General features: G+C 36.9%; 1 protein-coding gene across 3 annotated transcripts in view; it reads right to left on the bottom strand.

The window, feature by feature from the left end:
* Positions 1–1,538: 1,538 nt before the first annotated feature.
* The window catches only part of adgrd1 (adhesion G protein-coupled receptor D1), a 44,772-nt gene continuing 33,992 nt past the window's right edge, over positions 1,539–12,318 (bottom strand). For all 3 annotated transcript variants that reach the window (XM_079896956.1, XM_079896957.1, XM_079896958.1), the window contains 11 exons: positions 11,934–12,057; positions 9,211–9,314; positions 9,002–9,113; positions 7,947–8,100; positions 4,500–4,566; positions 4,318–4,384; positions 4,137–4,228; positions 3,925–4,051; positions 3,620–3,661; positions 3,080–3,172; positions 1,539–2,218 (listed from right to left, as the gene is read on the bottom strand). In XM_079896956.1, coding sequence (XP_079753082.1) covers positions 2,123–2,218; positions 3,080–3,172; positions 3,620–3,661; positions 3,925–4,051; positions 4,137–4,228; positions 4,318–4,384; positions 4,500–4,566; positions 7,947–8,100; positions 9,002–9,113; positions 9,211–9,314; positions 11,934–12,057 — 1,078 coding nt within the window. In that variant the 3' untranslated portion in view covers positions 1,539–2,122. The remainder of the gene's footprint in view (positions 2,219–3,079; positions 3,173–3,619; positions 3,662–3,924; positions 4,052–4,136; positions 4,229–4,317; positions 4,385–4,499; positions 4,567–7,946; positions 8,101–9,001; positions 9,114–9,210; positions 9,315–11,933; positions 12,058–12,318) is intronic.

Below are 12,318 nucleotides of genomic sequence, written 5' to 3'. Positions count from 1 at the left end.
TGCAGAACAACGTCTTCATATGGATGTATCGCAATGGTGTGTTACTGTATTTACACATGAAACTTTGGTCTTCCGACCTTTTACCACCGTGTCGATTTATTTTGATTAATATGTGCGAGGGAGAGAGAGCAAGACAGCGTCTAGTTTGGAGACGGTGATGTCTTGTTTACATTTTCGCCTGGCTCCGAAGAGAGAGAGAGTGCGTGCGCGCGACCGGATCTCTCTCTCTGCTCGTTCTTTCAGTTAAACATGCGTCCTGTCTCAAACGCGGCAGTTCATCTACATTAGACGGTGTAATGAAGCGTGTGGGTAACTACATCCAACAACCGAACATTTTAACTTACCCTCTCGTAACTTCTGCATCTTTTAGCTTGGACTACAAAATTGCAGCGAGAAATAAAAATGGCGGATTGCTCGAAGTGTTGGGCTGGAAGTCAATGTCCTTATTTGGCAGTTCCACTGCAAATACTGTGACGTAATAGTTCACGAAACGTCATAGATAACAGAAAAATCGGAACAGGTTGAAAAATAAGGCCAAAACTGAATATAAAGATATCAACGAAGCACCTGAAGAGAATAATTTCAACTTTTCTGTACTTCTAAACACTCCAAATATACAACAAAATGCATTTAAGGGCTAAAAAAGTGGATTTAGCATGATATGTCCCCTTTAAGTCTCCATTCAAACCCTTTTTGGTTAAAAAAGTGCCATTTACAATACTAGATAAAAATGAGAAAACCAGGAAAAACTCCAGAGATTTTCGCCAGTATTGTATTTCTCTTTCAGGTCTAATTACAGTTTTTTTTTAAAATTGCTTAGACACTAAAAGTGGTACTTGAGGCCCACTCAGTGAAACCATTCACTCGTGTACCGAATCTTCAGACCAAGTCTGCAAAACTACAAGCTTTAAACTCAGTTTGCTATTGTAAAACATACAATTTGCAAAACTCTAAACACAGTTCTCTACATTACACACATCATTCAAAACTAAAACTTTTGTTTCATTTAGAGAACACTGTATTTTAAATGCCATATTCATTTACTGAATAAAGTTGACTTTCTGACTTGGCTTATATAAATGGATATATATATATACTGAATATCCATGCAAGCTACTATATAGCTAGATTGTTTCACTGCAGCTTCACAATAGTAACAAATTCAAAATCTGCTGTAAATCAGTTCTAACCAGCCAATAGTGTCATTATTCAGCTTAAGTCACTGAAGTATTGATTCAGTTCCATAACTGTGTAAAATTAATCAGTTATGCATACATACTGTATATACAGTGTATTTCTCCATATGTACATGCGAGTGCTATGTGCACTCCTCTGCACTCTGAACAAGCAAAAGGCACAAGTAGTGTTTTACATTTTTCACATCTGTGTGTAGTTTGGTGTATATGTGGCTAATCCTTTTATGTTTGTGTGTAGAGTTACTACAAAAAAAAATAGCATTTTTAGAAGAGTTAATAAAGTTTTGAATGAAGTGTTTGCTTTTGCAAAGATATGTGACGTTTTGCATCTTGTGTGTAGAGTTTTGAGAAATGGAGCCATAGTTTAATGGAGACGAGTAAGCATTTTTGAAAAACTGTCAAAGCAATAGCAGGAACTTTAGTGCCAGATGGACAGGAATTAATAGAAGCTGCTACGTACTTCACTTAGGACTGTTGCAAAGAATCTTTCTTGCTAAAGTTGAGACACTCCAGACCTGTGCATGATTCCTCTCTTTGAAGGACGGCCAGACAGTGGTCCAAGTGTAGCACAGATCTAGTGTGTTATCCAAACAAGCAGAGCAAGCAGGAGAGTCTCCTGTCTGTGAGAGTTAGTATATTTTCACGAATACAGAGTCCTCAGCAGGCCACATTATTAGCAAATGATGAAAAAGTCATACGCTCCTTCATCCCAACAACGGGCCTTGTGTCTTCATCCAATGTTTGTAATAGAGAGATCATCAGCAGGAGCAAATGACATCAGAGAACTTTGTGTTGTGTGAGTTAACTATTCTACAATTAGCTGCAAGTGTTTGTAGCCATTTCACCATTGAAGTCCGTTTAAAATGCGATATAGATCGGCGCATCTTCTACAGGAATTGCTACGCTGTCGTCCTCATCAGAAGCCATTATACTGCTGACAAATCTATGCGGTTGGCGGAGTTGGTGCTTTTGTCCCACGTGTTCATCTTTGTGGGAGTCACACCACCCTTGTTGCCGTTCATCTGCGAAAGAAAAAAAGTTTTTTTTCTAATGCCGTTGTGAGGAAGAACTGCGCTTAATTGTACTGAATGAATGTACTTCAAATCTTAAAAGTATATATTTTTTTCAAAACGTATTTGCAGATAATGTAATATTAACAAAATAAAAGGTCACTTAAGTGTGCTTAAAGAGAGTACACTTTCATGGTTGTTTTTTTAAAAAAGTGCACTTTGTAATAATGTCAAATTAAAGGTTATACATTTTAAAGGTAAGTACATTTTAAATCATTGTTTTAACGATCTTTTGTTGTGCTTTAAAGAAGTACGCTTATTTTGATGTGTTGGCTAACACACTAAAGCACATGCAAAGTACTTAATTATAATTTTAACTGTAGTTTTATTCAATATTACATTTAAAGTTAATTTTCTGAATTGCAACTTCATAACAAATGTGCAATTTCAAATATGGCATACAAGTTTAAATAGGAATGACATAAAAGTATATTTATTTAAAAGTATATACCATACATATATACCATAAACGCTTGTCTTTACATTGAGCAGTACACTTTAACCATATTTTAAAGACAATAGAAGTAATTATAAAATTACAAAAATGCACATGAACATAGGACTGAAGTGGGTGAAAAAGCACTGTTAAGTTCAACTAACTGCATTTAATATATTTAAACTATAATTAATTTTCATTTAATTGTAAACATGGTGAAAACATTTAATTAAGTGCACACTTGAGTATATTCTTTTAAAGTATATTACTTCCGTAATAAGTGCTCTTTACTGTATGTTAAAGCATGTTAAAGTGTACTTTCTTATTTTTCAATGGTTATGAACAATACAAATGTAAAAATCAAAAGAATTACTCACAATGTCTGAGTTGAAAGGTTTGACGTTGATGTTGCGGATTGAGCTGCTGGTTAAAGTCCACACTTTGGTTTTGTGTTTGAAAGCAGCCCTGACCTGTAGAGCAGTAATAAGACATGAAATCTGTTAACAAACACCATGCTTGACACTTGGTTGATATATCAAAAAGATATTGTGATTGAGTTTAAAAGTGTCTCTAAAGAAAGACCAATTCACACTGCGCCGACAGACGGCAAGGGTTTTGTCGGATCAGTGTTGGCATCTGTTGGAGCTTGTTTTCGCCAATTGAACATGCTAAATCGGCGCTTGTCGGGTCGTAGAACCGACGTACTGTAATCTGGTGATTGTCCGCGGTGGTCGGCGTGTGTCGATGCAGTGCGAATTGGCCTTAAAATGTGCATTCACATAATGGAGTATCAAATCATCACCACTAGATGGCGATCACACTTCAACTCCATTGTTTACACCAGTTCGCTGCGGGAACGTCAGACATTTTCCCCTGACGCACAGACGTCAAACACAGCTGCACAAACACGTTCTTACCTCAGAGTTTAACAGACAGTGAAACAGGAATATGAAGAACCCCTTTGAGGAAAAAAGGAAAACAACAGATAACACTAAATATTGTGAAAGCGCTCCAATTCACATCTGCAAAAGTTCTTACAAGTCAGTCCATGTCCAAAGTCATTTCAAACATTGTTATGTCTCATAATTTTTAAAAGCTGACATTGTTTGGCGAACACGCTGTTGACTTTGGAGGCTTTTATCGAAGTGAAAATTAATCAGTTTGAGTAAGACCTGTGGTCTTTAGTGCAGCGCTGTTGTGTTACACAGTAGTGATTTCTGACCTGTAGTGAGTTAAACACTGCAAACATGTACTGGAAAAGCAGGGAGTGGTCGTTCACTGCCAGAACCCCGAAGATCCATGATATGCCCAGGATGGGCAAGAGTACCGCCACTGCTTTGGTTGTCAGCCTAGAGAGACACACACACACATATTGCATGAAAAAAGCAAATGCAAGATAGCCGATATTACATTCATGATAGCAGATAAACTCACTTCACAGAGTTGGAATCTCCGTGAACCTTATAGTTCTCAGCGCTGATTCTGGATATGATTCGGGTCACAGCTACCAAAATGCCAATGTTCACCTGGATGGCAGAGATTACAACATTACAAATGTTCCTTTCATGCTCACCTATCATAGTGCATTTAACAAACCTCATTAACAGCTGCTTACCATTATAACAAACAGAGCAGGGGCTACAAAAGCCCAAATCGCCCCGTTATTCAGAGACAGCCAGCAACTATGGAGAAAGATGAAGCAAAATGGACAAATTATATCAAACAAGTAATCTTTTCTCTTCAAACTGGACATCTGTTGACCATGTCATGACCCACAGTGTTATTATGGTAACTTACTTGCCAACCTCTCCATAGCTGTTGAGTGACAAGGTCATGGACACCACACAAATGACCAGAGGGCATCCTGAGTAAAAGCATGAAAAGTTTTAATGGAAATTTCAGTAGTAACATCATTTCAAGCAGTGCCCTGACATGTTATACCTAAAGGATACTTCACCGATTAGCATTAAGCTTTGTATCAATAGAAACCCGGTAGTATTTTCGAATGACCGTGCTTCCCTCCCTCATGTCCCCCTGAGACGAGAGATTTCTGTATTGTGTGTCTAGAAAAAAACCCTCAGATGATGCAAAAATCATCATTTTGCGTCATCGGAGGCTTTTTTGCCCACAGGCTAGAGACTACAGCCAGTAGTAGGAGCTAGTTCTAGTTAGTTACATGTTTTCAACCTGCCCATAGGGGGTGGGATCTCACGATAGTAGCCTAGTTGTATAATTTCTTCTGATACTGCCCGCTGTAACCTCTGTAACAAGGCGTGGCTTGGGAGTGGCCTTGTAGTGCAGCGAAGCAAGTGCATTCTGGGAGTTGTTGTCTTTCATCCACATGAGCCAAAAATACATTTTCTGTCTTTTCTCAGTCTAGAAGGCACCAACTTCTAAAATAATTTCACATTTCTACTACATAAATGACCCAATTTAAATACACATTCATCTTTCCAGTGGTGAAATATCCCTTTAATTTAAAAGTACTTTAAACAACATTTTTCTAATCCATGTATTATTATTCACTAGGTCACACTTTAGATCAATTCTCACTATTAACTATGGCTTTTGCCACAATAAACTCCTAATTACTGCTTATTGATAGTTAGTAAGGTAGTTGTTAAGTTTAGGTATTGGATTAAGGGATGTAGAATACGGTCACGCAGAATAAGGCATTAATATGTGATTTATACGTACTAATAAACTACCAATATCCTAGTAACATACATGCTAATAAGCAACTAGTTAATAGTGAGAATTGGACCCTAAACTAAAGTGTTCCCATTCACACTTTTAATAACTAATTTGTCACACTGCACGATATTTTTAATGATCTGCAAAAAGCTAAAAGGAGGTTAAAAGTGGTGAGAAACACAAATATACTGTACATACTAATAAATACATACGGTGTATAATTTATTAAATAATGTTAATGTAAATGTTTAAATATAATATTTCCCATTGTTAAATTATACAACTTGAAATGATGAAAACCCATTACCACTCAAACATTTTGTTGTTGTTGTTGTTGTTTTTGAAATAAATTAATACTTGTATTCAGCAAGGATGCATTAAATTGATCAAAAGTGAATGTTACACTGTTACATACAAAAATATATTTGCATTTTTCAATATTGATAATAATAAAGAATGTTTCTTGAGCAGTAAATCAGCATATTAGAATGATTTCTGAAGGATCATGTGACTCTGAAGACTGGAGTAATGATGCTGAAAAATTCAGCTTTGCATCACAGGAATATATTTCATTTTAAATTATATTTCACAATTTTACTGTATTTTTGATCAAATAAATTCAGATATAAATTGGTGAGCATAAGAGATTTCCTTTCAAAAACATTGATATATATATATATATATATATACACACACATATATATATATATATATATATATATATATATATATATATATACTGTATATATATATATATATATATATATATATATATATATACTGTATATATATATATACTGTATATATATATATACATATATTATAAAGAGTATATAGCTTCTTAGTTGTGTTGCCAAATTCCCCTCTCTCTCACCAAATGTTTTTGTTATATATGGAATGACGTGCGAAAAGACAAATGTTTGGGGGAAAAAAAACCTGAAACGTTACTGGAGCTAAAAATACCTTGTTGTAAAACTCAGCATAGAAGTTTTCAGATTATGTCGTAGGAACTAAAATAAGAACTGTTGGACTGTGGCCGGTTGTTTCGTGCCACCATAAATAAAGAGCAGTGTAGCTGTGCCAAAGGCTTTTAGAAAGGGAGTAGACTTCAGTCTAAAGTAATGACTTAAGTCTAACAAAGCCTGTTTTCTTCATCCACATTGAGCCAATCACATGTATCACCAGGGATACAAATAAACATGCCTATTTATTCACCACTTTTTCATATGTAATAATGAAAAACACCTTCAGTTATCATGGTGCCAACTTTGATTTACTTCAAGGCCCCTTGTAGCTCTGGCAATGTCATTTTATGAAAAAAAAAAACAGATTATAAACTGTTCTCAAAAGAGTGACTGAGAACATAAGATAAAACACATGTTGTCTATTAGCACATCTACACATTTGAGAATAGCTTAATAATAAATAACAGTGACTGCATCATAAGGGATGACCCACTGAAGACTCGGCTAAGATATAATGTCCCTTTATCTACTGGCAGCTCAGACAGACTGTAACACACAAATGTCTTCTTTTAATCTCTTTTTTTAACAACACTGCCAAATCAGACATGGCTGAGGGAGGAGGCTGATCTCTCTCAGCGCTAATGCCTGCCGTGGGACAACCTCATTTGACATTTGGGTTTGTGTATTACACTGAAACGGGTCGTTTAAGGCAAATGAAATAGATCTGCTGTTTTTCTTTCTGTAAGTTAGATCAAGCATGTCTGTGTAATGAAGTGTGTAGTTTATATTAATGTGTGTACACAGATGAATTCACTAAACAGCACCACTGTATCTGTGGCATTTTTAGTTAAAAATATGCCGTCTTATTCACAAATAACCCATAATACAGTTTATTTATGTGCTAAAATCAGTATGGCTTTCAACCAGTGACTGTTTATGTTAAGCATGCATAGCTAGTTCCTTAAAAAAAATACCAAGTTTGCCGTTCTCAAAACCAGCTCAAACAGGCTAGATAACACAGACTACAGACCTCTCATTACCGAGTTGTACATACTGTACGCTTATGCGCATTTTTAGAGAAACTTCGCAACTCATACTACAACTATTTCACTGTATATGATGAAATATCATTTATCTTAATTAATCTTAACCAGAGTATGTGATTTTATGTGTGGCTCCAGTTTCTAAATTTCTTTTTATACGTTAAATGTTATGATAGTGGTGAATCATGATTTGTTCATGAAAAAGTTATGAGTATGCGCGGTTAGTGAATGAGGCCAAGTGTCTTTTCAGCTCAAATGCCTCGTTTATATGTAAATTCTGCTCATTACAGATGCTTCTAATTCATAAAACTCAGCTGTACCTGCCTGGTGTGATTACAACTACGCTTCTGCGTCCACAGAAAGCAGGCGGTAAATGGAATTTCCCTTAAAATATAGATTCTAGTTATGACAGTAGTTATTCATCAAATGATTATCAAATGATTGAGAAGAGTGTTTAAACAGGATCAATTCGATTCTGGATTACAGTGTCATTTTTTTTTTGCGATCTGCTGCAGTCTCCACCTGCAAGATGTTGTACTCACCCCATCCGATGGCATAGTAATAAAAGTGTTTGCTGCCCTCCGAGCTGAACACCTTGATCACCATGCTGTAGAGATGCAGGCCTTCCACCAGCATCCAGGCGAACGCACAGAGGAAGAAGAAATGCAGCAACACGGCCATGATCTTACATGGGAGCTGGGATGGCAGAGGACAGTATCATTCTCTGTGGCCTTTAGGATCAAGACAAGTGTCTAGACAAAATACACTGCACAGAAAACTGATCTAATTTGTAAATCATAGCTAATGTAATAGATGTTGTTTAAATAAACACGTGGGCGACAGCATCATTGAGCTAAGCGGGTGTTCAGCCAAGTCCTCAGAGAGAGGAAGCACAATCAAATTAACTGAGTATCAAATGAATCTGTCCGTAATGCCAGAGGCATGTTAGGAGATTAGTGCAGCAGTCATCGGCTCTTTCCACCTTATTGGATTACTTTATGTAATGACGACATGGTTCTGATAATGATACACAATTAAAACATAATCACATCTTGTAAATAAGATGTTGATGTCATTTGAACATTTCATTAGCATCTTTAACATGTGGAAAATTATTGTTCTTTGCAAACTCCCAATTTTGTTTTAGTTATTGTCTTTGCTAATGTAGTGCAGAACTGTGGCATACTGCAAACTTCAAAGGGTGTGGCGCAAGATGAATTTAGTATTTAAATCGATATATTATTAAAATAATCAAACTCTAAAACGTTTTTCTCTCTTACAATAACTATTGTTTTTAATGATACTACGTGGCTGCATTACCACCTCGGGACTGTATTATTTTTCTAATAATTCAACGGCCCGTCGTCAATTATTCCTTACTTAAAGAACATACTGTTCTTGAATCTTCTGGAATCCCAAAATGAATAATGGTTAATTGATCAAATATATCAATACTACTAGTACCTGTATCTTATAACTGTCAGAAAACAAGCAATTTTGTCATAATTACAGCAGAAATACAGAATATAATGGGGATCTTCAAGTCAAAAAAGGCTGAGAAGCAGTGCTTTAAGATGAGTGTGCTAGATGGACTCACCGTGCCGGGACTGAAGCGGAAACTGATGAGCAGGAGGACCTGAGCGACTAATATGGCAAATGCCAAGTTGGCATGAATATGGTAACGCTGGTTACGGATGGTGCTAACAGACCTGTGTGCAGAAAAAGTTATGAATTTTAAATAGTGATGGTGGAGAAACACTAAAGGTTATAATCATGCATGTTCAAAAAGCAATATGGGTTACTTACGACAACACAGCAAAGGTCACCAGTGTAATTGCCAGGCAGAAAATAGAGATAGAGCAGCCAATGTAACTAATAGCGGAGAGCGCCACCTGGTGGGCCTTTGAGAGCTGTGGTGGAAACAAATGTGACAGCATTGACAATGAGATTGATGAATTTGGCTGGAAATCTGAAAGTGTATAACACAGAACCGAAGGGGGTTAAATGAGTTGAAAACCCCAGATGTTATAAGACTGCATATAAGAGACACTGAATACCACAGCAACAATCCACTGATTGTAAAGTCAAAGGTTACCAATGACCAGCTGTACTTGGATTGACGTTTGCATAATATTCAATGACTTGAAAGTTTCAACATCACTTCATCAGAACAAACAAGCATGAGCCCGACATAAATCCAATCAATCAAATTATTTCTTGTAACAAAATGTTTTTCTTAGAGAGCACTAACTATTTACAGACAAGGTAGACCAACGGTTGAAAAAATATGAACAGTAACATTCTTGCTTTATCAAATATACATATACAAGTATACAACTTGTAATACACTACCATTCAAAAGTTTTGGGTCAGGAATATTTCTCTTAAAATTAATACTTTTATTCAGCAAGGATGCATTAAATAGACCAAAAGTGACAGTAAAGACATTTATAATGCTTATTTAACAAAATATTTCTATTTCAAATAAATGCTGTTCTTCTGAAATGTATATTCTTCAAAGAAACAAATGTATCATGATTTCCACAAAAATATTTATCAGCACAGCTGTTTTCAACATTGGTATTAATAAGAAAAGCACCAAATCAGCATTTGATTTATGAAAGACCCTGTGACAGGAAAACAGTTACTTTCATTACTGTTACAATTACAATATTACGGTTGTGTTACTGTATACTGTATTTTTGATCAGATAAATGCAGCGTTGGCAAGCATAAGAGACTTCTTTCAAAAACATTACCGACCCCCCAAAAATGTGTACGTCAGACCACAGTTTGATTTACTAGAAAATATTACAACTAAAACTAAGACTAAACTAAAATTTAAACTAATTTACTGTATTTTTCAAAACTAATGGTTTATTCTATACTTCCACAACTGAAGACATCATATTAACTGCTTCAAACTACTTTCATTTAGAAACTCTGACATTATTGAGCATTGTTTGCTGGCATCACATGACTTGGTCTTGGTATGCACTTTCAAGCAACTGATTGGAAACAGAAGGTTCATAAATGTTTACAAAACAAAACTCGATTTTGCCCATCACAATTTAAATAAATAGAGGGTTTAAAATGGTTATAAAAACAAATTTTCCACTGTTTTTTAGTGCAAAACCCCTTAACTAACAGATTTTCATGATACGACCCCTTATAACTGTTGGTAAAGAGCGAATAGATTTATTCACGGACATCCGTCAGGATATAGACTTGCATTGTTACGGTTCCTCTGACCCAGCGCCAGTAATTGGTGCGTCTGCACATCGGGCCTATTGGCAGTTGTTTTCCCCCATAATTCTATTTCCGTGCGTGGGTTCGATCGTACATTAACTCTGCTTCCTGCCTTGTGATTATCGCAGGCCCAGAATATCGAGGATCTGCAGAGCGGTGGAGAAAGCACGATTTCCTCTAGGCTTGAAGTACTGAGGTGAGCCGCTAATTGAAGCCCCGGCAGAGGCGGGCATTAGCATCAAAGCTCCAGAGGAGATGATTACATGACTGAGCGAGGACAGATTTTCTCAACAAACACATGCAGATGATAGACGCAGAAGAGCCAAGATGCACCTGGGTGCCTCGGTTTGGCTCACGCACCATCGGAGAATGAACCTCGAAACGTGTGAAGCAATATGTCTCTCATCTTCACAAACATGTCCCTACTTAGTGAGTACAGCTTGCTGACAGCATCTTTAGCCTGACTTAAATTCGCTCTTTAGTTCTCTTTAAATAAATCAACAGGACAAGGGTTACCAAAATATCAAGCTGTGCCTGTCGTTCTGTATTTCAAAGGCAGATGCTTACAAGCTTTCTCTGACAGATGACAATCCATTTGTCCGCCCAAACTCAACCCACAGTCCTCGACCCACACAACCTCTGACAAGCGGCCTCCCCTGAGACACTTTCACACACAACGATGAGTTTGGAAATTAACTAGAAACAAAATCCTGCACGTCACCCCTGGAGAAGTGTCTCAACTGTGTCCAAACTGTCTTTTCTATTAAAGCTCTGCTGCTGATTTACAGAGAGTCTCGGCCAAACAAAACCTCAAGCCCTGCATGCTGCTGGCTCGCTGCGGACGAGAAACACAGTCAGCATCGCATTCATCGCAGTGCCTTGGTGTTTTCAAAGATCCCTGATGGGATATGACCTAAATGCTCAATCAAGGTATCTTGAGAAATTCCACTAACCACAGGCTTCGCTGCCAGTTTTGTACTACGTATATGTGCATATTTCTGCAGCTTATATAAGACTTAGGTAGTCAGACATAGATGTCACAGACTGAGCACCCTCAAATTTCTGGTACTGTCTGCTTGTGCTTATATCTGTAAAGCAGGATTCAGTTCTCTTGTTTGCATAAAGACCAAATAGCATTAGAACATTTGAAATAACAGCCAAGACGCTTTCATTTAAAAAGGGGCTGCACATACAGAATGTGTTTTTGCATTCAACAGAGAGATTAAGCCAGATGGAATGGAGAAAATTCAAAAGTATTGAGTGACATTGAGAGCGCCTCACCTTCAAGGGAACCACTTGCATTAGGATGGCGAAGTTTGTCAGATGGTTGCACAAGCAAATGGAGAAGGACAGGTTTCCATCAGCTCTCACACAACCCTCATTGGACCACACACCCTCCTTAAAGCTGAAACACACACACACACACAGGTTTAATTGAGCATTACAGTTGCTGGAGTTATTCATTGTTTATATTGAAACCATACGCATTCACACCCTGGTCCAGCGTTAACGGAATTACCAGAGAGTTATTAATCAAATCTGATCTAAACGAAATCCAAACTAACGTAAGATCCCATTAATCTCAGTTAGAGAAAATATTACAGCTTTATCACTCCATTATGGATGCAGTCATTTTTTTAAATATCCACATGGGAGAAAGATTGAA

This window comes from Squalius cephalus (genome assembly GCF_949319135.1).
Source record: "Squalius cephalus genome assembly, chromosome: 16".
NCBI lineage: Eukaryota > Metazoa > Chordata > Actinopteri > Cypriniformes > Leuciscidae > Squalius > Squalius cephalus.
The sequence above is the reverse complement of the archived record's forward strand: the minus strand, read 5'-3'. Positions and strand labels throughout refer to the sequence as shown.